The sequence below is a fragment of the Ambystoma mexicanum genome, chromosome 4p (assembly GCF_040938575.1).
Source record: "Ambystoma mexicanum isolate Mex_15411 chromosome 4p, UKY_AmexF1_1, whole genome shotgun sequence".
NCBI lineage: Eukaryota > Metazoa > Chordata > Amphibia > Caudata > Ambystomatidae > Ambystoma > Ambystoma mexicanum.
In genome coordinates this window covers 397,678,614-397,705,747 of record NC_090927.1, presented here as the reverse complement: position 1 = coordinate 397,705,747, position 27,134 = coordinate 397,678,614, and the positions used below count along the sequence as shown (strand labels likewise).

Here is a 27,134-nt window from a genome sequence, read left to right as displayed (position 1 = left end):
TCCCAACCGGGCACCAGAAAAGGTGACGGAGGGAACACATTAGTGAGCCCTTTCAAAAACTGAGAAATTAAAGGAATCTTAAAATAGGAACCTTCTTCAGACGAGCGCTTAAATATGCACCAGCCGCAGAATTTACGCCAACGGTACAGAGACTTTGTTGCCAGCAGTCTGGCCGAAAGCAACACCTCCAAAACGTCTTCAGGGAGGTCCCAATCCTTGTACCTCAACCTTTCAGAAGCCAAGCGTGAAGGCCCACAACAGAAAGTCCTTGGCGACCGGGGGCGGCACCTGAACAGGGTCCGACATCCTGCCAGAATGCCGAGCAACCTCAAGAACTCGAATGCCGGGAGCGTCTGGGCAAGTTGAAACTTGTGCACCATCTGCTGAATGTGAAGAGCCCTCACCTGGGGAGGAAAACACAGCCCGAGGGATGTGTCGAGCACTGCTCCGATGTACTGGAGCCGTTGTGTTGGTGTCAAATGGGACTTCTTTAAATTGAGTGAGAAGCCCAGCTTGTGAAGGGAGTGGCATGTGCCGGACAGATGATCCAGGACTTGCTCGGCAGAGCTCCCCCTGATCAACCAATTGTCCAGGTAGGGGTAGACGTGAATCCCCCTTTCCTGAGATGTGCTGCCACCACCACCATGAGCTTGGTGAAAACCCTTGGGGCGGAGGTCAATCCGAACGGCAGGACCCGAAACTGAAAGTGCGAGTCGCCAACCGCGAACCCCAGGTACTTCTTGTGCTTGGGATGGATCAGCACATGGAAATAAGCGTCCTTGAGGTCGAGAGACACCAACCAGTCCTGAAGTTGAAGGGCCTGGAGGACTTGAGAGAGAGTAACCATCTTGAACTTGTCCTTCCGGAGGAGTTTGTTCAAACCGCGCAAGTCCATGATGGGTCTCAATCCCCCGTCTTTCTTCGATATCAAAAAAATAAGGGAAATACCATCCCTTGTTCCTCTCCGCTACAGGCAGCAGTTCTATGGCGCCTTTCTCGAGCAGGGCTTGAATTTCCTGCGCAAGGAGCGGATCCGGACTCTTCAAAGAGAGGTTCCCAGGTGAATTGTCTTGAGGCCTCTGCCGAAAGGGAAGACAGTAGCCATGGGTTATGATCTCCAGAACCCACACATCTGAAGTAATGGCACGCCACTCTACAAGATGCTGAGCCAGCCTTCCCCCAACCGGCGAACCATGGCACATGGCCTCATGACTGAGTGGTAGCGGCTGCGGCGTTGCCGGAGGGCAACGTGGCAACTGCCCAAGCAGCTTTGGCACCTTGAGTACCCCTGTTTTCCACCTCTGGTACTCCTACGGTGGCCTCTTTGACAGCTCCTCTCGCTTTACTGAAGGATGAGTAATAAAAGGAACCTCCCCTCCATTGTTGTCCCCTAGGACGAAAAGGCGGAGGTTGTCGAACTGCAGCGCTCAACGACTTCGCTGCAGCTTTGGAGGTCTGCAACCTCTCAAGGCTCTCGTCAGCCTTGCTGCCAAAAAGATGTTCACCGTCAAAGGGCATGTTGAGGAGCCAGGACTGCACATCAGGAGCGAACCCCCGACTTCCGCAACCACACAAACCTGCGTATTACGGTGCTCGCCGCCATGGACCGGCTGAAACAATCTGCCATGTCCAAACCCGACTGAACGGCTTCACACATGGCATCCTTGCCATCCTGGACCATAGCAAGGAAACCATCCCGTTCGTCCCCTTCAGGAATATGTTCAGCCGCTAATTTGAACACAGTTCCACAGAGTGTGTGTGAAACGAGACAAGGCAAATACGGAGTTGGCCGTCTGAAGCGCCATACCCCCTGAAGAAAACACTTTCTTCGCCCGGCCATCAAAACGTTTGTCGTCCCTATCCGGAGGGATGGTAGGATACGACGCCTGCTTTGCCGGGGCCGTAGCCGCCTGCACTACCAAACTCTCCGGAGTTGGGTGCCTGGACAAGTAGCAAGGGTCGCTAATGGCTGGACGGTATTTTCACGACAAAGACTTGCCCACTGCTGGGAGACTCACTGGCGCAGTCCAAGCCGCCACCACCCTTCTCTGCAGAGCCATATGAAACGGCAGTACCGGGTCAGTGGGGGGGGGGGGGACACCAAGATCAAGGATGGCCGTAAGATCATCCTGAACAAACTACCCTGGGGGAGCCGACCCTCCCAAGTACTCGGTGACCCGAGACATAAGGCACTGGTACGAAGACCTACAAAACTCCACCTCCGGAGAGGTGTCCAGTCCACTGGCATCATGCAGTGACTGCCTCAGGTCTTCAAATTGGCTATGGCCCGAGAGAAGCTCATTTGGCACCATATCCGGAACCAAGCCCTCATCAACCTCTGAAATGTACTCCAGGCGGTGGGAGGAAGGCACCTGGGGACCAAAGTTATGCCTGACCTTAGTCAGAGCCTTTCTAGGGGCTTCCCCCGTGCCACGGGGCCCTTCCGCCACCACCGCCTCGAAAGGCGTTGAGGGCGCTGAGAGAATCGGCGTCGAGTGAATCGGCGTCAATGTCAGCCGCCTGCATCGACACAGGCCTCGAAGCCAGAGCTCCGAGCGTGTCCTTCGACGACCTAGACTGCACAGGAACACGCGGTCTCCAGCACGTCGAGGACCCGGACCTGGAACGGGCATGGCGAGAACGGTTACCCCTGTCCGAGCTGACCACCCGAGCCCGAAGGCGTGCAAGCGGTGTCTCTCGCTCGATCGCGGACGGACCGGTGCCCTGCGATTCGAGAATCTCCACATCATCTTCCCGAAGGAAGCCCATTCCTCTGGTGTTGCTTGCATGGTGGGATAAGCGACCCGCCGACAGGCAGAGTCCTCGGAAGAGGACGGGGAATGCGACCGATGCCGGCGCTTCCGGGAATGCCTCGAAGAGGCAGAGGAGTGGCGAGACCGACTCCCGGAAGGAGATCCACTGGACCTCAGACGATGACGCGGAGAGTCGCCTCTCGAATCATCTGTCGAAAGCCCCGCAGACCTCGACTTCCGGGGCTTAGACACCCTACCTACCGCCAACAACTTCTTGCGCTCCCGCAAGGCGTTGGTCGTGAGCCTCCCCTAGGCACCAGAGGCAGGCGTCGTGCGAGTCCGTTACCGACATCTTGGACCCACAGTCCCCGCATTTTTTGAAGCCCGGACGCGGGGTTGAAGACGAGGTAGACAGTCACGAACAGGCTTTTTCACAAAACCTAACAGGTTCAAAGAACCGAGAAGATTACAACAGAAACTCCAAAGAATCGAGGCGTACTGAGATTCACAAAGCAAACACGTTCGCGGAAAAAACAGAACTGAGGCTACGGGCGTCGTGCGTCCTACTTATCACATCGGGTGACGTCGGCCGAGGTCCTCGGGGACGGCGCATCGATAGGACGCAGAAAATGTTCCGAAGCAGCACAGCTGTGGTGATCACGGTCAAAGATATGGAATACATCGGAGGACCCAATCCCCTCGAAACAATGTTCAAATCACATTAAAAATACATAAGTGGGAAAAGGGTCTCACTCTTTCCAGGTTGAAAACAATCAAGTCCTCAAAATCCAGCAAAGTTGCTGGGGGTCCCTAAGGTGGAAGGAATTAACACATTTCTGAGAATTCTTCCTAACAGCGTACGATACAATGATGCAAAGTTCAGAGAAGAGCAGATGGTTGTTTAGGTTCAGGTAGCAGTTGGATAGAGAGGGAGAGGAACCAATATGTAAGATGAGTTCCAATGTTTGGGGGCGAGGAGATCGAACGACCGCGAAGAGGTACAGGTGGTTTTGGCACAGTGAGCAGAAATTGGCTTAGGGAGCTGGACAGGTTGGGATGGGACATAAAAGGACAAAAGTAAAGAGAGAGGGGAGCGAGACCACGAAGGCACTTGAATCCAATGCAAAAAAAATTAAAGAGAAGGCAATATTCAAAAGGAAAGCCAAGAAAGTGAGAACAGAGGGTGAAATGGAGGAAGGAGGAGAAAGCAGAGGGCATGAATGGAGGAGCAAAAAGAGAGCAGAGGGTAGCAAGCTAATAGGAAGAGACAGATCAGCAGAGCTGAACAATAATAAAAGCGAAAACAATATACAAGTAGAAGCTTTGTAGCATAGAATGAGAGAAAAGGACTAGCTTTGCAGATATTGAAAAGATAAAGATCAGCAAGAGCTGGCAGCGTTCGAGATGCGAGATGTCTAGGAGTGAGAGGAATCATGAACAGCCAGGTTTCAGGCTGAGATGGAGAAGGGAAGGTGGGCATGAAAATGGATGCAGGGGGGAGTAGGAGAAGCGATGAAAGAAGATGGGAAAAAAAAGATATCATTTTTGGAGGGATTAAGGTGAAGGAAGTTGGCGTGCATTCAAGATTAGACAGGAAGAAATGGTAGACTGAACTGTGTCAGAGAAAGATGAGAAGGAAGCAAACACAATAATCCGTAAATAGCTAGAATGAGTTTTCGCAATGCTTATGTCCCTATGACATATCAAAGGGCTCTGAATAGAGGAGAATGTATAGCTAGCATATTCTACTAGCGGACATAACACAGAAAGGAAAGCAGACTTCCAGGTCATCAATGGCTAGGATAACACGGATAAAGCCTAAGGAAGCATGCGGCCAAGCTCAACGAATGAGGCCACTAGTGAAAGCAGGTTTTCCTCTGAGGTAAAATATCTCCCTTGCAAACGCGAGAAACAGAAGACGTTAAGTCATACAGTATCTCTAACCCTTTGTTAATATGTGAAATACATTTGAGAGAAGAGGGGTGCTTTGAAAGCATATAACAGTTTTACCTAGTCAATCAGGAATGCATTGTGGACTTGTTCATGCAGTAACAAATGGCTGTTGCATTATCCTGCACAAGTATCTCGTCATGCAGTTACCACTCTTGAGGAGCTTATATCAGTCTACTCAGACCATGCATCTAGATAATCCTGGTGCGAGCTATGCGATTGGCAGTCAACCAGGTGTCCTTTACCAAAGCCCACATCTCCATGGAGAACAAGCACTGCTGGAGTGTTCTTGTGCTAAAAGGAAGGTATTTTATCCTAGGAAGAAGTACAAAGTAAAAGGAAAACTGACTAAGTACCACAATGCACCCGGGCCCTAATGGACAAGACAGGCTGGAGCAGCAGGAATGGAATGGACTAGGTTGCCCCCTTCAGAAGCGGAATGGAAGAAACACCTCCCAACAAACCCCAGACTGGCTACAATGAAGCAGTAGGGCAGCAGTGGCAACACTGGCTACAAAGGAAAAGGGTTTACCCAGGATCACTCTCCAACCCTTATTTGAACAGTGACTCAAAGGCCAGAGAGAACCAGAGAGCAAACAACCCTTCTGGCCACATAACTCACTGGAGGAAAATTGAGAACTAAAATTGGGTGGGGATAGAGGGCTATTTGAAGACGTCTAGTGGAAGTCCCCGCCCTTAAGGGTATAGCTCACAGAGATGGGCCCAGGGGGAGAAACTGACTCAGGGAATAATAGGAGCCAAGGGGATCTATAAAAAGCAAGAGTATGCAGTAGCGAGTGAAACGTTTATGGGTATGGTCAGAAGAGATGGGGCTGAACCAGCGAGGAGTGAGAAGGGAGAAGCAGAAGACCAAGTGCTTTGAGAGAGTGACTCCTAGGAAAGAATGTCATTTGTGCTGCTTTCCCTCCATAGACAATGGGACATCCAACTTCTTGCTATTGTGTTGAACCTTCCCCGGATTTTGGGGGTGAAGTCTTTTTGCTTTACTTAAACCTGCTAAGCCCATTTGCTTTGGGGCCATTGATCAGTCTCCCATCAGTGAAGGAGAACTATGCTCTCTTTCGTAACATTGTCGGTTTGTTTTTCCCCTGCACACATCACCTTCCATGAAGTGTGGCAGACCCTCTCACCCCTCCTTGATTCTCTATAACTCTGTTGTTGGCAGCTCTGTGGCTATGTGCACGATTTGTCTAAGATGGGCTGGTGGCAGCAGATACGTTTACCCGTTTCTTTTTATAGACTTGTGCACTTTTATATTTTACCACAAAGAAATTTTGAATAGTATACATATACTCTAAATTGGCCATGCCATGAGATTTTCACCTGTCCCGACATTGTACCCGTCCTGTAAGGGCTGGATTTTCCATATATTGTAAGCCCTTTCCCAGGGAAATCTCCAACTTTCTCAGGCAAAGCGGCGGGCTGTGTGTGTGTGTGGCCAGATGCGGCACCTGAGTCTATGTAGACCCAGTCCCCCTCCTTATCAGACGGTCTGTTGCAGAGCAGGTGAGGTGATCAGAGACTGTCCCAGATTTGACAGCCGCTGCCAGTTTGAATGGTGCAGATCCTTACATTTGATGGGCTTGTGGCAACTCTAGCCAGGATCGTGGATAAAATGGGGATTCCTGAAGCCGCTCAACAGATTACCGTTGGAGCCAAGACCACTAGTGTTCTGGGAGTCATCCGAGGTCATCACTGGAGTGGTAGTCCAGTAGCAAGTGTGTCTTTGGTATCCAGCCTCCCAGAACCGATCCATTGGTGCACAGCACCGCAATCTAGCATTGCCCAAAATCCATGCTAGACAATTCCATCCTCTTCTAATGTCAGAAAGTTTTCAGTCAAGGAAGAGGCACTAGCACCCAACTGTAAGCCACAACAATTGCACTGGTGTGCAGATAGGAATGAGAAGGGACACAGCCTGTGGGAGGTGGGGGTGGGGGGGGGATGTGGGGTCGGGTTTATCTACTCATGACTTGCCATGCTAATCCCCATGGCCATTCCTACCCACTACCCAACCTCCTCACCCGCCCGCCACACCCACCTTGGATCTGAGCTAGCTCTATCATGTAACAAACTGTGCTGTATGGGGCCTGCCAGTGTTCAATCTTATGAATTAATGGCTGAAAGACAGCTGTTGAGAAGGTTGTGTAGTAAAAATGTCTTAAAGTGTGAAGTTAGCCACTTAATTTATTAGCCATATGTGTGTCTTCAAATCTGTTCCTTGCCTTGAAGTCCTGTTAAAAACAACAACTGCCAAAGTGTTTGCAATTGAACTAAATTGCCATTTGCCAGACATGGACTTCATATGCCCAGGTGTTTACAGCTCTTGCCATCATATGTCCAGGTAGAATCATTAGGGCAGTGCCTCGCCTACCTCATTTCTACAAAAGCCTTAACTGTTGTAATTGCCAATACCTTTTTGTGATCTAGACTCGGGCAGGTACAATGCATGACACCGAATCGAGGCCTTTAATTGGAAGACTGCATTTGTTGACCCTCTACAATGCACGCTCTTTTGGCAAAGATCACACACTTAAGTTATGTGATTATGCTGGGATATGAGACAAGAGCACCCAGCACTTCTCCAAATATGTTCTAAAGGCATGTCTACACAGTTATGTTATGTGTGGCTATTGTGATTGGTTTTCAAATGAAACCTTTCACACATAAAAAGGTCTCAAAATAAAAAAATATAAACAATGCAAAATACATAATCAGCCACAAGGTGACGATACTTACAAAATTCCCCCCAAATACTTCAGATTTCTATGATTAAAATCAAAATTAAATTATGAATACACTGATCGGGACCAACGAGTAATCAATCTGGGTATGCAGCATATCAAATAACATCCATAAAAATCTATAAAGAGCAATTTATATAAATATATAATAAACTATAAATGCCGTTTACAACACCAATGAGCTACAAATCACACTGCGATTCGAAAGGTTTCAATAAGTAATAAAGAAACAAAAAGAAGCACAAGTACACCTTTATTTTGACGATTGCCATTTCTCAACCTCATTTTAGGATTAAAAATGAATCCAAGTGATTTGCCCGCAGCTGAAACTACCACGGGCAAAACGTTTGCATGAGAAAGGTGCGAACTACCAAACGTGTATACCTTTCTCATGCAAACACACATACATACATACATACTCGCACCCACACCCATAACACCCCCATAACACCCCTCGACCAACACCTTCAGCACAGCCCCAACATAAACAAACCCCACTTACCTTCATTATCACGCTGGTTTCCTGCAGCGCCAGTTCCCTTTCACTTCCGTGATCGGGAACCAGCGCTGCAGGGTCCTTCCCCCCCTTTTTTTTTTTTAAACGGAAGGCTGCAGGGGTGTCCCCGTAGCCCCCGCTCACTATACCATAAAGTATAGTGAGCGGGGCGATGCGGGGACACCCCCGCAGCCCACGTTTTTTTTTTTCAATTTTACCACCAAAGGTTCGAACCTTTGGTGGTAGCATTTTTAGAACTTTTGGTCACTGCGACTATTTTTTTTACGGTAAAATTATCCTATACCATTAAAAATACTTTGTGTGTGACGAATGCTTTTTTAAAACTCATTTTCCATTAAATGACACAGTAGGCGGGTTCTTTAGCACTCCCTCAGGCACCCCTGATAACCGCCAGACATTTGAACCTTTTTTGAGGATAAGCTGGTATACTCTACATTCCCTGAGCCTTACAGAAGACAGTCGGCCCTCAGAGTAAGTATGCAGGTGAGGGCCGCCTATGTTGCCTACTCGAGGGATTCAAGGTTGGGGGTTAACCTGAGTGAGGGATCCCCACTTCTCACTATTTTTCACCAGCAGAGAGGTGTGCCGTTGCAGCTGACCCTACCCAAAAGGCATTTCCTTGTGACTCATACACCTTAACTGCTCGATGCGAGCGAGCAGGTTAAGATTTTTCAAGGGACATTTTCCAGGCTATGTGCCCAGACACCTCCTTATGTACTGCTCTTGGCCTATAACTTGTATATAGGGAGGGTTGGGGGGGGCAATAATGCTCAATTCGTATCCTCCTCTCCTGAGAATGTGCCCACGAATGCGTAACCACTACAACCCTAGTGGCCAGCAAAGGGAATCTACCATCGCATACAGGAAAGTGTAATACACCCCCGCCCCCCCCACCCCGTGCATTAATTCTGCAGTTTAAGGGCTTTGGTAAGGACTGTATGAGAAGGTGAAGATAAGAAGATAGAAATCCATTAAAAAAAAACAAACGGTGGGCCAATTCCAAAATGTAAAACAAACTTTTTTTTTTAGGCGTTTAAAAACAACTAGTACATAAGACAATATTAGACATCCATGGTGTATATACACTTCATTGGTATGTGCAGCACCAACAGAACCAAACGTCAGGATTGTTAAACGATGACTGCATTTGGCTTAAAAAAAGGTCACATTTAGAGTGATCCAGACTTTACAAAAAAAAAAAAAAAACTGTTGCTTGATTACATACAAGCAACAAAAAAAAACCTTTCCATGGTGAAAATCTAAAAACCAACGCATTCTGGCATGGAATAGCTCAATGAAAATGAAGCTCTGGGAAGTTGAGGGATCGGAGGTGTGATTTGGGTTGATTGGCATGGTGCGCACAGTACATCTTCGTAAGCCAATTTTGGGTGGCAGTGGTGCTTTGAGTATCATTAGGACATTGCTCTGAACTTCTTGACATGAATCATTGCAGTTATAAAGCGGACATTTCTGTGTTTACTTTACAAAGGCCCAGATTCTGGACTGTGCGTGAAATTCCTCGATACACGGCTGCAGGGGTCTTCGTTTTGTGTGCATTGGCATGTGGCATGCATCTTTTCTATGAGTTTCTTGGCATTGCAAACGGTCGTGGGCCTACTTCCAGTTAAAACAGTAGTTGCAGAAATGTGTGCCAACATATACTCCTGTGAATCTCAGTAACACAAGGGCATAAAGTGATGAAAAATGTCACACACGGAAATGATTGTTAATAAAATAAGCATAGTACTCTATACAGTAGTAAATTAGTGGATTAGAAACATGCACTTCTAGAAGAGATCTGCAAACTAACCAGAAATCAAGGTTTACAATGTTGCACTAAGAAACTTTACCATCGAGTATTACAAAAGAGTAGTGCAGATGTACAGCTTTACTGCTTCTGAACTGTTATCAGTAATCAGATTTCAGAAATATGGTAGGAAACTCTTGGCTTTCAAATGCTCCTACAGGACTTCTGTGTTTTATCATGTGCACTTCCAAATACAAAAGTATTGATCTCCCCATATGACAATTTGCAATAAGGTAGACAAACAAAAGATTTTGTTTACGGCATGGCTACATGTCATCTTCAAATATGTATTATTAAACTAGTGAAGAAAGGTCTATATAATTAAATACCTGGAAGATAGCTCGTTTGCAAATCATTCTAGACAAATTACATTTAACACATGCAAAACATTAGTAGGTAAAGGTAAGCCAGGCAAGATTTTTGCTCACTTTCAAAGTCAAGGAAAAAATTTGGCCCCTGATCAAGCTCTGTACAAGTGAGAACTTTTAAAAGATTTCCCATTTGGCTCCTGAAAAATAGAAAAGGAAGAGGAGAGAAGAGGTGCTGAGTGCCGTTATTTCAGAAACATGCAACCCCACAGATGTGCTCAGCGTACAGTCCTGTGTTCTAGCCTCCAAGGGCAAATTCTGCGTCAACCATCAAGATAAAGGTTTGCTTACATCCGTGCACTCGCAGATTAACTTACTTTCAAAATCCAGGAAAAAATGTGGACAGTTCTCAATTTCCCTGGTAAGCACCTTAAGAAGATTACCCATCCTAGCAAACCTAGTGGATGCAATACAACATAATTAACATTAATCAATGGAGCATTGGGTCGACTTAATACAAAAAGCCTGCCACGTCTGTGCCACAGCTTGCTTCCTGTGCTGTGAACCTTCTTGGTCCAGGAGACGGACAGGTCTGCTTGCTGACGTCCACTTTAAACAATGTGATCACCAGCAGCAAGCAGAATTATTCCTCAGCAGTCAGGCCAAATAAAATACAGTAGGTGAGATTTGTTTTTGCAGTCTAATATTCCACAGCTCAATATTGATGATAAAGCAAACAGAGCACGGCTGCCAGATACGTGCAGATCTTTTCAATGAGAACCATTTGTGTTAGAGTGAGTGAAAAAAGTTCTGGTAAACCTGGAAAGCACTGCTTCTCTACGGCATGATTTTTAATACATTTTTAAAAAACAATCTAACTGAGGATAGCACAGGGGCAACGCGCTGGTCTTGGAAGCACGACCACGCAGAGCAACAGCACTTCGAATCCAGGATTTGCGCTTAGAAACCGAACTCAGATACGGTATCAGGAGCATAATAAAAAAAAACAAATTAAATTGTGGATCTTGGTTGGCAGCATCGTTTGAGGTTTGGGCCACACAACTATAGTCAATAGTTTGTGTTTTTATTTAGTGAACGTTTTTCTTTGTTGGGTACATGCGAAGAAGGGACGCAGAAACAGTGAAAAGGACCAGAAGAGGGGAACGGAGCACAGGGTGAAGAATACAGGAGGGAGACTTGACAGGGAACAGAGGTACACGCTGGAACTGCATGTAGAAAGTAGCAGATGGGGTGACAGTGGAATGGAGAGACAGGACACAGAAGGGGTTACAAGGAAGAGCACAGCGGTAATGCAGGAAGTCATACCGGGAGGAAGGGACAAAGGACGGAAAAGCACAAGGGCAAATGGGCAGGGCGAAGGAATGCAGAGGAAGGTCACAGAGGGCCAGGATCACAGGTGCATAGGGTAACAGAGGCACAGTCCAACAGAGCAGCATATATGTGGAACATGTGAATAGGCTCACCCCAACAGCGATATGCGATCCTAAAATAGATACATGGATGATCAAAAGAACACGTTTGATTTATTGGGGCTGGAAGAGCTATAGCGAAAATGTTTTGTGGGAAGGTCATTAGAGTGTTTGTTGTAAGGTTTACAAGGGGACTGAAGTTCCTTGTATATGAGAAACAAGAGCATTTTAGAAATGGGAACACTGAAGCTTGCTGGTCTGCATCCCTCCACTATGGAGGTGGATAGGTATAGGGAAGGGAATAGTTTCTTACCTGTAACTCCATTTATCCAACATTGGTATCTTTCATGGATTCACATGCTTAGAATATTCCCCGTCAGGCTGGGAATCCTCGGTAAGTTATATAGACATTTTCCATAGGAAAAATTCCAACACTTTTGTGTACCATCTACATCGTTTTGGGCCGCGCACGCCGGCGCCACTAGGACGTAGGGGTATATATAGCTCCACCCCCGCGGCTCTCAGATTTCAGCCCCCAAAGTAGTATGGGGGGGGAATCTCTGGTTTGCATGCTCAGGGGAGGCCGGAGGGTGCATATGAATCCATGAAAGATACCAATGCTGGAGAAATGGAGTTACAGGTAAGAAACTATTCCCTTCTCCAGCATTGGATCTTTCATGGATTCACATGCTTAGAATAGATTGTATAGCAGTATCCCCCAACCTTGAAGGCGTGTATGCAAACCAACATCACAACAAGCACAGTGCCCACTTACTATGGCACCCCATTACATTATAGCATGTTCACTGAAAAAGACACAACACTTTAAAGCATAGTTGCCGAAGGATGCAACCCCACTTGGGGCTTACCTTATTGGAACAGGTGACGTAGTACTGCCCACCCCATCTGTGTATCTTCAGCATGTTGCTGTGCGAGACATTAATGTCGGGTAAATGTATGTGGTACCGACCAGGAAGCCGCCTGGCAGATATCCCCCAGCGGAATTCCGGACCACAAAGCCGTCAACGACGATGTAGATCTTGTCGAATGGGCCCTTGGACGCTTTTCTAGCGGCTTTACGGCTTTGGAATGACAATAAGAAATGGCCGAAGACACCCATCTGGATAGTCCTTGTTTTGAAATCGCTTTACCCCTAGCTGCAGGACCATAAGCTACGAAGAATTGTCTCGTGTCTCTGAAGCTTCGAGTGCGATGGAGATAAAATTTCAAAGCTCTTTTCACGTCCAATGTATGGAGAGTCTTCTCTGCCACTGAAGACGGTGTTGGAAAGAATGTAGGCAACACTATAGCAGCGTGTTTATGGAACACGGAAGGTACTTTAGGTATGAAGTGCGGGTTAGTGGCCAGCACGACTATTACTGAAAAACCTCGAATACGGAGGGTCGATCACTAGAGCTTATATTTCCGACAGGCGACGAGCGACCAGGAAAGCCAATTTCCAAGACAAACATTTTATGATGTCGATGACATTGGTTCAAAAGGGGGTTTCATCAGGGCTGCCAGGATCAGGTTCAGACTCCAGATTGGAGGAAACTTTTTGGGATGAAAGGTTCGAAACAACCCTTTTAAAGGAAGTGTTTAACTAGGCGGTCACGGAACAGTAAATCTCGAGATGGCAGCTAGATGCACCTTTATGGATGAGACAGATAACCTGTTATTTGCCAGGAGCAGCAAGTATGGTAGGAGTTGTTCCAGTGTGATCGCCCGCGGGACCAGACCTGGTTGACCTGCGCACCATATGCAGAACCTTTTCCATTTGTATGTGTATGAAGTGTTCGTGGAAGGTGCCCTTGCGGCTTGCAAAATACGACGGCAATCCGCTGGAATCGCTAACGCGCCAAACTCGGCAAAATCAGGAGCCAGGCCGTCAGACCGAGGTTGTCCGGGTCGTGATGCCAAACGGTCCCTTTCTCCTGAGACAGAAGGTTGGGGGGATCTTCTGGAACCTCATTGGTTCTGCTGCTGAGAGGAAGTAGATCGGAGAACCACACTTGTCTGGCCCCATATGGGGCCACCAGGATCACCCGACAAGGATATCTGTGGATCCATTGCAGAGTCCGACGGATGAGAGGGAATAGGGGGGGTGGGGAACCATACAGAAACTTGCCCGTTCACGGGAAGGAGAACGCGTCCCCTAGCGAGTCTTGTGGCCACCTGCTCGCGTATTGGGAGCATTTCTTGTTGTCTCTCGTCGCAAAGAGATCGAGGGCCGGATGACCATTCCGCGAAGACACGGCGCAGTTGCTGATCGTTCAGTTCCCTTCGTGTAGACAATTCATCTCTCTGCCGAGAGCGTCTGCTTGCACATTTTTCACTCCTGGTAAGTGGAACGCCAACAGATGTATGTCGTGTTGTAAGGCCCAATGCCAGATCTCCTGGGCTTCCGTCGACAGGCTCCTGGAGCAAGTTCCTCCCTGCTTCCGTAGATAAAACATGGTTGTCGTCGTGTTGTCCATCATGATTCTCACCACTGAGCCTTTTATCTGTGGCAGAAAGGATTTTAGGGCCCAACGCACCGCCCTCAACTCTAGCAGGTTGATGTGGAGGGAGGACTCTTCCGATGACCAACGACCCTGAACCTGTAAGGAGTCCAGATGCGCTCCCCACCCAGTTAGAGAAGCATCCGTGACCACGGTCTTCTGAACGCAGGCTCCAGTAAAGGCATTCACTTCGTTAGGTGTATGGAGATTCTCCACCATTGAAGCGCCTGCACGAGCTGGCCGTTGATGGTCAACTTGTCCGACCAGCGTCCTCGACTCTGTGCCCATCGATCCGCCAAGAATTCCTGAAGAGGCCTCATGAAGAGGCGACAGTTGTCTATCAAGGGTATGCAGGACGACATGGTCCCCAGTAGGGACATGTACCTTCGTACTGACACTCTGGTGTCGACCTCCCATTCTGATGCCTTTTGTTGCAGTCTGGGAATCCTTTCGAGGGATGGCTTCACCAGTCCCGACTGTGTGGAACTCCGCCCCCAAAAAGACCAAGGTCCTTGAAGGCTTTAACGAGGACTTGTCGAAGTTCACTGCGAAGCCCAAACGTTGCAGGAGGGACAGGGTGGCATCCAGGCTTTCTTGTGCCCTTTTTGGAGACGGCCCCCTCACTAGCCAATCGTCCAAATAAGAGTACACATGGGGACCTTCCTTTCTTAACCAGGCTGCTATTGGAGCCAGACATTTGGTGAACGTCCTGGGGGACGATTTTAGGCCGAACGGGAGGACCTTGAACTGATAGTGGGTTCGTCTGACGACGAACCGCAGAAATCTTTTGTGCCGTCGACGCATCGGGATATGGAAGTATGCGTCCTGTAGGTCTAGCGACGACAAATAATCTCCGGGTTGTATCGATCGGATCACCTCCTGAAGCGTCAGCATTTTGAATTTTAAATTCTTGAGCAGTTTGTTGAGCGCTCGTAGATCCAGAATGGGACGTCATTTTCCATTTGGTTTCTTGACGACAAAGTACCGAAAGTACACTCCCTGTCCTTTTTCTGCCACCGGGACCAGTTCTATAGCCCCTTTCTGCAGCATAAGCGCCACCTCCTGTAGTAATATTTAAAGGTGGGGCTGGGCCGAGAACACCGATGGAATGTGTGGTGGCTTGCCCTTGAACTGTAGAGAATGTCCCAGATGAATCGTGTCCAAAACCCATCGGTCTGTTATGCGCTCCCACTCGTCGATGCGACGAGACACACTGCTCCCCAGGACGCCCTGAAGCATGTCATTGTTGGCTCTTGGTTTTTTTATCTTTCTTCGACGAAGGGTAGGCCGTCTGGAGGTTTGGTAATCTCTGCCTCTACGAGAAGATTGGGCTGCACGCCTGTAGCCTTGGGACAAGTAGGAGGGTCTGCTGAAACCTCGGTCTCTAGATGACCCAAACCGGCAGTTACCAGAGGCCCCTCTGAAAGGACGAAAGGAACGAAAATTCCTACCACTCTGGAGGGCTCCGAGTGACCGTGTCGTGTCAGTATCCTCTTTCATGCCCTTCAAGGCCTCATCAAGTTTTTCACCGAACAGTTGCTCACCTTCACACGGCATATCCAAGACTTTATATTGCACCTCCGGTCTGAACGTAGTGCACTTGAGCCAGGCTTGTCTACATAGAACTACGCCATTACTGATTTGCTTAAAACAGGACTCGGCTAGGTCGACAGCAATGTTTATAGCATGGTTGGAGGCCTCCTCTCCTTCCCGCACTAGCAACATTGCGGACTTTCTATGTTCCTCAGGCAAATGCTCCAAGATAGGAGCCAGTCGGTGCCACATTTCCCTGTCATACCTAGACATAATCGCCAATGAGTTGGCTGCTTTAACTGTAGTCGTGCCGACGGACAGCACCTTCTTGCCGAAAGCGTCCTGCCTCCTGGCCTCGTTGTCTGGAGGGGTCGTGCATTTATGTTGAGACTTGGCCTTTCTCGCCACCGCCGCCGATACCACCGACTCCGGCGAAAGTTGAGACGTCAGGCACTTGGGAGTTGATTCCGGAGCCTTGAACTTCTTCTCCAAACGACCTTTCACTGCTGGTTCAGAGAACGGGTGCCGCATGGTCTTCAGGCCCTCTTGCCAGACAAAATCGGGATGGAGAATATGGATTTCTTTCTCTTGCCTATATGATCAAAAAGAAAACAATCCTTTTTCTCCTCTTCAGGGACTAGGCCAAACTCCGAACACGCCTTACTCATCATGGCATGGAATGCACCCACATCGTCAGGTGGCGATGGCTGTGCCGGGCTTCTCGGAGCTTCCATCTCCGCTTCAGAGTCCCAAGTTGGGTCCCTTGAGGGGGATAACGAAATGTCTGAACCTGATCCCTCACGGTCAGAGTCCTGTAGTTCCCCTTCTTCTTGCAGGGTAGGGCAATCTTCCGGCACGTGGGAAGCGGTCGTAATCCTGGTCGCCGAGCGAGAAGTCGGGCCCGGTTCGTCGACGAATGGCGTAGACTGTCTCCGTGTCGGGGCCCCAGGCTGGGGTATTTGTGTCTCCAAACGAGTTTTTTGTAGCGTATTTAGCACCTCCAAGGACAGAACCGCCTAGGGGTTCAGTAATGACGAGGAAGTAGGGATGGAACCCACACCCAAGAGCGACATCACGCTGGTCGGCTGCAGACCCAGATCGATTGGGCGCGCGACCGTGTCACGTTCCTCGTCAGCCGACGAGATGGAGAAAGTCGCCTCTGGTTGAAACAGGGCCTCCGGCGGGACGGGATTGAAAACCTCCGGTTACCATCCCATCGACGGGACCACCGTCGACGATATGTTTCCTACCGCCACGTGGGAGGAGCCGCCGATGACGCAGGCGTCGACGAGCGGGTCATCGGCGAAGCCAGTGGCGCAGGGCCTTGAGGTGTTCCCGCCGCTTTTGGGGCCGACTTGCTGGCCGCGGCCTCTCGACTCAAGGTACACTTATGACAGTCTCCTGAGGAGGATTTAGATGGATCTTTTCTCTCCTTTTTAGATGAGGAGGAAGACGACGCCTTGTGTGAAGAGGAGGAGGCCTTCGAATGTTTCTCTGAATGTTTCTCCGACGGTCGTTTTTCGGCCGACTCCGAGGTTCGTTTTTCGGCAGCACGTGCCTTCTTCGTCGGGGGTTCTGATTTACTTTTTGAGGTCGTGGAGCCCACCTCCGATGCCGGGTACGCACCCGCTCAGTCATTGAGCCAATGAACCAGGCGTCTTTTTCAATCTTTGGTTTTTTTGGGAGAAACCCTGACAGATTTCACAAGTGTCCGCCGTGTGGTGAGGATGAAGGCAGTAAATGCAGTCCATATGACCATCCCCTTCGTACACCTTAAGGCCGCACGTAGCACACGGACGAAACAACGCCTTTCCAGACATTCTCTTAAGAAGAACAGTCGCAGAAGTAGAAAGAACAACCTAACAAAATAGATACGCGAGGTAATCCCACTACTTTGGAAGACGGTTGAAATCTGAGAGCCGCGGGGGCAGAGCTATATATACCCCGACGTCCTAGTGGCGCCGGCGTGCGCGGCCCAAAACGACGTAGATAGGACACAAAAGGGTCAGAATTTTTCCTATGGAAAATGTCTATATAACTTACCGAGGATTCCCAGCCTGACGACGGGGAATATTCTAAGCATGTGAATCCATGAAAGATCCAATGCTGGAGAAAGAGGCCTTCTGTCCTACTGCATGTTCGGGACTCAAAGTGGAATCTCAGTTTGATCCCGAAAAAAGGCCACAATATCAATTAGTAGCTGAAACAATCGCAATTGTCTAATGAGATGTCACTTTCTTTAACGTACAGTATAATACAAGTTTTAAACAAGTAAACTTGGGGCATTAGATCGGCTTCAGAGGTGGAGGGGGATTGCATTGTCATTTGTGCCATGTGATTTTGAACCTGAATCTGAATCTAGAAAGATTCAAAGATGGAGAAACATCCATTCACAATTTGAAAAGAGGAGGTACACCCCAAGTTTGTTCATGTTTAAGCATGCAAGTAACCTTACTTTTTATTTCGGAATTTACATGACCTTTCTTATATATTTTTTTCATTCACTCACTGTTTTGGAAGCTATGGTGTGTCGGCCGTATTATGAGCTAGGCTTGAATGTGAATGATTGGGTGAGGAGAGGTCCTCAGAATGTCTGGGTTCCACATTACCTTCTTGTGCGGGCAGTATTCAATACATTAAACATTTTGACCTCGTATGGATAGGATCCATCAATACCCATCTACATATCCATGTGTAAACAGATTAATATGATCAAAGAAATGCATTTTCAACCAATCGTTATGAGACTTGCAAAGGTCGTGGATTAACTTTAGAGGTTTGTGTTTTCTGCTAATTTATCCATGTAGTAGTTTTTGTTGAGGGCTGTACTTAGATTTAAAAAGCACCTGACATGCGTGCATTGGGAACGAAGCATGAGTGATACATTGTCAATGTCCGCCAACAAAAGACATACTTGCAAAAGAAACGATCTGGAGGATTCACCTTTCTGACTTTTAGTTCATGGCAGTTTGAAGTTCTATATTGTCCGTTTTCTCTGCAGGACTCGTCCAAACAGACTTTTGAAGAATAACTTCTTTCATCCATTGCTCTCAATAGGTCATGTACGGTGATCGGGAGTGGGAAGGGAATTTGAGACTTATATTATGTACTTTTACTAATGTTTCCATTAGTATAATTAAATAAATATCCTTAAAACATATGCAGGACAGTACATATAGTTCCCCCATTGTGCAAGATTATATACTGTTCTTTGCCTTATATTCTTTGTTGCAAGTCAGACATGCCATATTTGTTGCATCCCCATAAATGGAAATACTATTTTATGGACACCAGATAGCCAGCTAGAAATTGGCTTTTTTAAATTGAATTTGTTCTTCATCCCTGACCCACAAGGATGAAATCAGCAATAAATACAAAGAGTTTGAGACATCTCAAACCCAAGGAATTACGCCTACCACTATGAAGTCTATAGTATTACATGAATGGTGGATGTGTTTTGGGCAAGAAAAAAAATATTTAAAAAGCAAGTTCACTAATACTTTCAATTTTCTCAAGACTTCATCCTTTTACAATAAGTGACTTTGGAAAGAGGGTAATGGCTTGAGAAAACTCACTTCATTCTTGACTTTAGAGTTTTCCTTTTAGATCAGTATGCAAATGTTAAGTCAGGAAAACAAAACTAACAAACATTGTTAAGCAGAAAAGGGCAAAGCATAACGTCTGGTCTTGCTTTGAAAATGATTACACCACTTGCCCATTGATCACAAAGTGTAACGAGGAAGCTTTAACCGTATATAAAACTGACAATTTGCCTTGCCAATAATTGGGCTTTAAGAATTTGCAAGGCCTGCTTCAAAAGCAAGTTAGAGACTGTAGGTGTACATTAAAATAACGTATTTAAGCAGAATACATAAAGTGCTGCAACCATATATTCGTGGCTTTGAGAAACAGGATTCTGTAAAGCAGAACACTTAATGGATTGCCCAGCAGTTTACTGGAAAGTCAACAAACACGTTGTACCGTGGCATATAACAGGCTTGCACTTAGATTCTGACATGACTGACTCCGCTCATGCCCGCCAATCTGAACAGCTGGCGCAACATGGAACTGGACTATAACGGTGGCCTGCTGGCCTTTCAGAGGACCAGTCCAGACTTGGGAGCAGCCACTTTCCACAAAGGTCCAATGGGTAGGGTGAAGGGCTACCTCAGCTGGATAGGGCTTGTGACTCGTTCTTGCGCTAGCATCCGAAGTTACATATGGCCCCAGACCTACTATTCTTTCACAAGGGAAGACCATTGTCCTAGTTTTCAGGGCTCATTCTCCATGCGCTGGCACTGCATGCTCCAGTTTATACCGTAGATAACTATCAAAGTAAATACCATGTGAGGAAAGGAGGCACTTAGTGCTTGCCCTGGAAAACAGATGGTTTTGGATCTAGCACATATGATTTGGACTATGTAATGGTCTGTATTCGTTTCATGCATGTTCAAAGGGTGCACTGTGGCTCCACAATGGCCCCTTAAACCATGTCCAACTGGAGATTTATTGTGCAGCAAATGGTCGGCTTTCACCAGTTTGCACAAGGGACTGATCAAGCAACCTCTGTTCATGAACGCTTGCAAATAGATGGTTAAAATTAAACTATGGTTATTTTGGTGAACACTAATACTCGGTTTCTTGAACACAGTACATGCAAGCTAAACTTGCAGAATAAATAATAAAGTGCGGTAACAATTTGAAAATAAAAAGATCACAAAAAAAAAAAGTGAAATGACCACTCTGTAGTGGGAGCAAAACAAGAAATATTGATGTTTTGGAAGTATATGCATAATATTTTGTGACATTGGAAGACCCATCCTCGGATTTAAATAAAATATATAAATACATGGAAATCGCAATGAAATTTGGTATTTCACAAATATGTGATTTCTTTTTTAGGGGCCCAGCATTTGAGATTGTGCAACCGAACCTTATGAAAATGTTGCTAAACTCAACCTATATTGTCTTAACTGGATTTTAACTATAAAAGCATTACCTCGAAATCCATGTTCAATCAAGACCCCAAAAAAGGATACTATGTTCCGGCAAATATTGAACCATTAAACAAAATATGCATAATTGCTCACCCTTCCACTGACTGGCAACTTCTATTTTTATTACCGATTGGAAGATGGGCTTTGAGGTGAAAAATGCAGATTCTGATTTAAAGGAGTTTAGTGTTTATAAAGGAAGCATGGATTACAGCAAAAATGCAATCTGACCATGATTTTGGGCTGTCAGTTTCCATTTTCTGAGGGCAGTCAAACACATGGAAATTTAACAAAACCGAACATAATGTGGCACGCCTTGGCCAAAAGGGCATGGTTATGCGTTCTGCACAAACGTCTTCTAGGTAGCACACTGAAATAGTATTTTTAGGTGGATAACCCCCCAACATGAATGTCAACGTTTGAGAAATCGGTTTGCTTCCAAAAGTAGGGCATACAATACACTCACTTGGAAACTGTTGTGTCTGTCGTATTGATTCCTGTCTGTGCGGTGGAGTGCTGAGGGAGAACCAGAGCGGATGATGTCACCAGCGGAATGTGGGTATGTATGAATACCAGAAAGCACAACCCAAGAATCCACTGGGAGTCAGTTGGAAGTATGTAACCTGGGTGGTAGGCACCAGTGGGTCCCCCCTTAAGGACTTACTGATTGTAGCATGAATAAAAAACCTTTGGCTTCAAGTACCCTACTTTACAACAATGGCGACTTGCTGGCGAGCTCAGGGATGTTTGAAACGTATCTGCTATTGAATGCAAACCAACTTTGTTTGCAGTAAATGGCAAAAAGAAGTTGTGCTGTGTATGGCTGGCAGCATATGAAGTGTGTTTAAGGTTATATGCAAATTTTACAGAAAGCACCGGTAGCCATTTTGTCACCTGTCACCATGGGGCAAGAGCATTTCTCTTCAGTAGAATATTGCCTGTAGGTCTAGTGGGTTTTTTAAAGAAGTTGCAAGGAGTGAAATCTGTTTAAAAAGGTTGCATGTTTTCACTGCATGTACAAAGTGAGGGAGGGAGGGAGGGAGAGATCCAAGAAGCGTTTTAAGGACGAATAAAATAAAGTTCTAACACAGCTGGAAGAAACATCTGCCTCTATGAAGAAACTTAAAGGATTGAAAATCGAATTTTATGATCAGGTGAGGAAGCAAGTTTTGCCCAAAATAGAGAAGTTCTGGCATGAAGATTTGGTCAATCTACAAAGAAATCTTTTTAAAGAGGAATCACATATTTTAATTATTTGGCGTGTGGGTGTACTTCACATCTGGGGCATGGATTCCAAATAATGGTGAATTCCATATTGGGTGTTTTTTGCAGTATGTTGTCCTGAGGAAGCTTCTGTACTTCTAACAAAGGAAACAAAACAGGTTGAGAAGACAATAAGCAACATAGTATTCTTGTTGCTACTAATTTTGCATGTCAATCAGGTAACATGGAATGTAGAAGAGACCCTTATGTCAGAACCTTAGATACCTGAACACCAATTTTAAACTTGCATTTTTTTTAAGGTGTTCCTTTAATGAAGCTTTGCAGAAAAACATGTTAGCAATATTCTATTGGTTTTAATTGATTATGTGCATTGAGAATAAAATTGCTTTATAATGTACATTTTTTAAAAAGTGTTCACTTGTCAATATGATATACATTCCCGAACAAAATGAAATATAGTTTACACTGAGATTTACATACAGCAGGAAGATGCAGGTCGAGGGCCGAGGGTGTGCGGCCAGATTGAGAGAGGGGAAGGCGGGAGCAGGTTTATCAGTGAGGAGGATCTAAGTTTTACTGGCAATAAGGCAGAGATAGTTGGAATTACACCATTCCCGAATCGTGGACAGTCGGGTATTAAATGAGCAGAGGAGGCTGAGGGGAGCTTTAAGGAGAGCCGGGTGTCAACCACAAAACACTTAAAGTTAGAACAGAAGGTAGAGATGTGGTTGGCCAGAGGTGCTAGGTAGTGTTAAAGTGCCAGGGAGAGGGGTTAGACCCCTGGGGACACCACATGTAGTGAGAAAGATAGACTAGAGGAAATACCCAAGTTGGACCTGGGAGGGTCGATCTGAGAGAGGTGGTCAACCAGACTAGCGCCTGACCAGAGATGGTGCAGGATGGCGTGGTTGACCGTATCGAAAGCAGAAGATAGATCAAGGACAGAAGAAAGGTTAGAGAGCACGTTTTCACGGTTGTTCAGGAGAGCAGTTTCCGTGCTTATGGCTGCTCTGAAGCCAGACTGGTGGTCATGGAGACAACCAACAGATTCTGTATGTAGATTAAGCTGGGAGATGGCCAACGTTTCCAGGAGTTTGCCCAGGAAGGGAATGATGTAGGAGATCAGGCAGTAGTTTGCCGGAGAGGAATGATAGGTAGGGGGCTTCTTAAGGAGGGGGTGCACAGGGGAGTACTTAACAGGCAGGGGAAGGTTCCAGTGGCAAAAGAGTGATTGCAGAAATTGGACAAGGCTGGAGCGAGGGTGTCAATGTGGTTCTTGATGGTTCTGGAGGAGCAGGCGAGCACCTGCTTTGATGAGACTTTCATAGACTGGACACGTCTAGAAACCTTGTTTGGAGTGTACAGGGAGAAGGGGGAGAAAGGAAGAGGAGATACAGCCAAAGAGGGGCCTGGAATGGTAGAGGGAGAGGAGGAAGAGGAGTGTGTGGACATGATGTCCTGTGTTTTAGTGGTGAAATGAGATGCCAGAGCAGTGCAAAGGGCCTGGGAGGGAACAGGAGAGGTGGAGACTGCAGCAGGACTGGCCAGCTCCTTGCAGATTTTGACAAGTTTGTCTGAGACGTAGGCTTAGATGTATACTCTCATCTTAGAAAGGACAGTCTGTATTGCCTTAGGAGTAGGCATCAGGCCAGTTTGTCAGAGGATGAGCCTGATGCCGTCCACTTCCTCTCAGCCACCCTACACTTGCGCTTAAGGGGGGCTAGGTCAGAATCGTACTTGGACGCAGGCTTCAAACGGAGCCTCCTGACGGAGGGAAAGGACATCCAGAGTGTTCGAGATTGACAGATGAACGTGGGAGAGGGCTGTGTCAATGTGAGTCTGTCTAAGATGTAGAGGAGAGAAGTAGCAGTGAAAGCCTCCACTGACACACACTCAATGGGCCGGATGACAGAGAAGGTGGGTGGCAGTGCTGGGGTCGGATTAGCCTGAGCGGCAGAGTGTGACAGGCGAGAGGAGAGAAGAAATTGGTCGGTCCAAGAGAGAGGAGTGGTGAAAGGGTAGGCAAGGGGGAAGTCTGATGAGATTAGAACATCCAGGGTGTGCCCTGGTGAGGGAGAGGGAGAGGGAGAGGGAGAGGGAGAGGGAGAGGGAGAGGGAGAGAGTCCAGAGAGGCTAGAAACATCCAAGTGGATGTTGAGGTCTCAGAGGAGGAGAAGTTGAGAGGTAAAGGCAAGGAGGGTGGAGGAGAGGTTAGCCAACTAGGAGAGGAGGAGGGCTACCTGGCCAGGCTGCCTGTAGATGGTGGTCACAGTGAGGGAAAGGTCAATAGAGATAGAGAGCCTGCATACCAGGCATTCAAAGGAGGAGTAGGCCTGCATACGAATAGCCGAAGTAGGGATCCACTACGGGAAGATCAGGGCTACTCCCCTTCCACGACGGTTAGTTCTGGGCTTGGAGAGGATCTTGTAACCAACAGGGAATAGGGTGCAAAAACTTGTGACAGAGCTGGCCCGTGAACCAAGTCTCGGTGACACCGAGTACATCCAAATCAAGCTCTTCAAGGAGACAGCAGAATGTTTGACAGCGGAGCGAGAGTTAAGAGTAGCGACATTGAGCAGATTGCCACCTTTGCAAGACTACCGTGGTGGGGTACAGGCATGAGATCCGCCCATCAGAATTGTTAGAGTGGCCCAAGAATGGGCATAGGAGGAAGGAGTAGATGGCAGAGAGGAAGAAGAGGGTGCTGGAGGGAGGAGGTGGCAGAGCGGCCAAAGAAGCAGCAGAGGGTGCCAGAGAAGTGGCAGAGGAAGGATGCAGCGGAGGAGCCAGAGAAGGGTAGGTAGGAGTAGCAGAAGAAGTAAGGAAGTTGATAAGCCTTGGAAGCGTCTATCGAAAAGGAGGAGATTGGCCTGAGGGCCCTGGACCAACACGGTGCCATTTAAGTAGACATTAATGATGGTCTTGGAGGCGTGGAAGGGGGCCAGGAGGGCCTGCCACCGGGTGCCACCATTAATGGGAGAGGAGGAAAAAGAGAGAACAGAGACCATATGTGAAGTCCATTGGCCTGGAGAGGGAACGACAGAGGATGTCAGTGAGGGTCTGTCTGGAGGAAGCAATGGTGTAGGTATTGGCGATAGGGAGGCCTGGGTTGGAGGCCAGGATGTCCCTTTTGAGCTTTTTCCTACCAGACTTAGTGAGGGATAGGATAGGTCGATAGAATAGCAGATAGGGGAGACAGAAAGCACCATAGAGGGTGCAGGACTGAGATTGAGGGGCGGGGGGGAAATCAGCCCAAGCAGGAGGGGGGAGGGAGTCACACACTTGCGGCAAACAGGAGGGCCGCACACAATTGAGGGGGCAACAGTAGGTTCACCACATAATATGAACACTGGAACCTTACAGGGCCCTAGCGCCAGTGGAGAAAAACAGTGCAAGCAACAAATGTACACTACAATGGCACTTCAAGGGCGTGAGAATGCAGGTACAAGGTAGAATATATAGCTGGTAGTCCTAGGGGAAGAAGAGAAATGCACATGATGCAGCACGTAAACGATACACTGGTAGCACTACAAACAAAATATGCAAACACTGGTAATGAAGGTGACCTGGAAGTAAGAGGAAAATGCAAGCAATGCAGTTTAATGACGATACAATGGTCACAGTACAAACAAGCGTGGAACGCAGAGACATAAATAGGGAATCAGACTGGTCGTGGCTCAAGGGAGCCTGAAGAGGAAGAAGAGGAGGTAAGAGGGACTGGGTTGCGTGGGAGCAACGCTGAGAGGATGCGCAAAGCCAGGGGAGCAGAGACAAGTTGCTTCTTTGAACTTGCAGTGGACAGATAAGAGGGTGGAGGGAGCCTCCAAGGCAAGAGAGGAGTCCCAGGTGAGTTGTGCATTCATTGAACAAGGTAACTGAAAAAGCTAGCTGCGCTACACAGGTGCCAATTTAATTAGCAAACCTACAGAAGTGCATACCAAATTACTATACAACACTGCATATTTTATGCCTTGGAGTTGATAGCTGTGGAATGTGTGACCGTATGATGACCAGAATGTGTAACCCAATGTTCCACTGAGTCAGTTGGACGTATCCAACTTGGGTAAGGGGCACTAGTGAGTCCTCCACTTAACATTTTATGGTCTTCCATGAGGAGAGCAACAAAAATGAAACTTTGCAGTTAAGTATACAAGAAGAAAATAGGAGTCATGGCATACCTTGCTGTACTGTTATTGCCCTTGAATCTGCATTCTACAAACGTTCAAATGTAAACTAAAAGGAAAATATTGATAAATGTTCACTCTGGACAAATATGAGATAAGAATCTAAAATAACTGCCTCAATTTGCATATTCACCAAGCCCTTCATTGCCTTTGCATAAGGTGTGTATTCTAGGGTCAACCAAAAAACAAGACTCTTCATGGGTCGTTAGTTCCAAACTAAGATGTAAGTGAGGATGCACTCACCAAATTGAAAGATTACATTGAGGTTAAGAATGGAATTAACTGGTTAGAGCAAAAAGCATCAGAGAGGAGAATTAGTGATGCATGGTGAATATTAAAAAAGGCATCTATGGACTGCCAGCTATACAATAAAACCTACAATGATCTTAGCCTGCACCTTTAGTAAATCAGCATGGCATACACTGCTTTGAGATTTTTTTCCAACAAAAGCAAAATGGCCTTATGTTAGGGAGAATTCTCAGAAATGTGCTCATTCCTCTACCTTAGAGACCCTCAGCACTCAAAGACAATCTCCACAAAGTCGTCTAAAAACAATAGAAAACAATTAATAGAAAAACAATTCATAGAAAAGCACAATAAAACATAAGACTTAACAGAAAAATATGGTTAGTAATTGACTTAAAGCCAAAGATCCAAATAATATGTCAGTTTTTTCACAGGATCAAATTGGACACTCGTAGAGACATGAAAAGAATTATTATTGAACGTTTCGATTGGACTTTGAAGGCCGAAACATGTGTCGACTAGTTAGGAAGCACTAAGATCATGTTTCATATATCCATGTTGGAAAACCCTATGTTGGGGCTCCTAAAAAATAATGTGCAACTTATATCAGGTGCAAGATAGATGAGACACTTTAGAAAACGGTCAATAATACCTGGTTTTCTCATGTTGTCTCTACAAGTGTCCAATATGATCCTGTGAAAGAATTGACATATTGTTCGGATCTTTGGCTTTAAGTCACTTACCCTATTTTTTTGTATTAACGGTCTTATGTTTTACTGTGCTTGTCTATTAATTGTTTTCTATTAATTGTTTTTAGACGACTGATGTATTAATAAAATGAACATTTTGAGAGAGTCGTTTTTGTGAAGATTCTGTCTTCCGCTGTACGAAAGAAGAGCAGGTAACGGGCACTGTCCTGTGC

General features: G+C 46.7%; 1 protein-coding gene across 5 annotated transcripts in view; it reads right to left on the bottom strand.

The window, feature by feature from the left end:
* Window positions 1-27,134, bottom strand: part of CYRIA (CYFIP related Rac1 interactor A) — a 440,426-nt gene that overhangs the window by 248,898 nt on the left and 164,394 nt on the right. For 2 of the 5 annotated variants that reach the window (XM_069605934.1, XM_069605935.1), the window contains one exon: window positions 10,478-10,557. In XM_069605934.1, the coding sequence (XP_069462035.1) occupies window positions 10,478-10,547 (70 nt within the window). In that variant the 5' untranslated portion in view covers window positions 10,548-10,557. Of the gene's footprint in view, window positions 1-10,220; window positions 10,301-10,477; window positions 10,558-27,134 lie in introns of those variants that run through there. The other 3 variants (XM_069605930.1, XM_069605931.1, XM_069605932.1) reach the window with 2 other exon arrangements.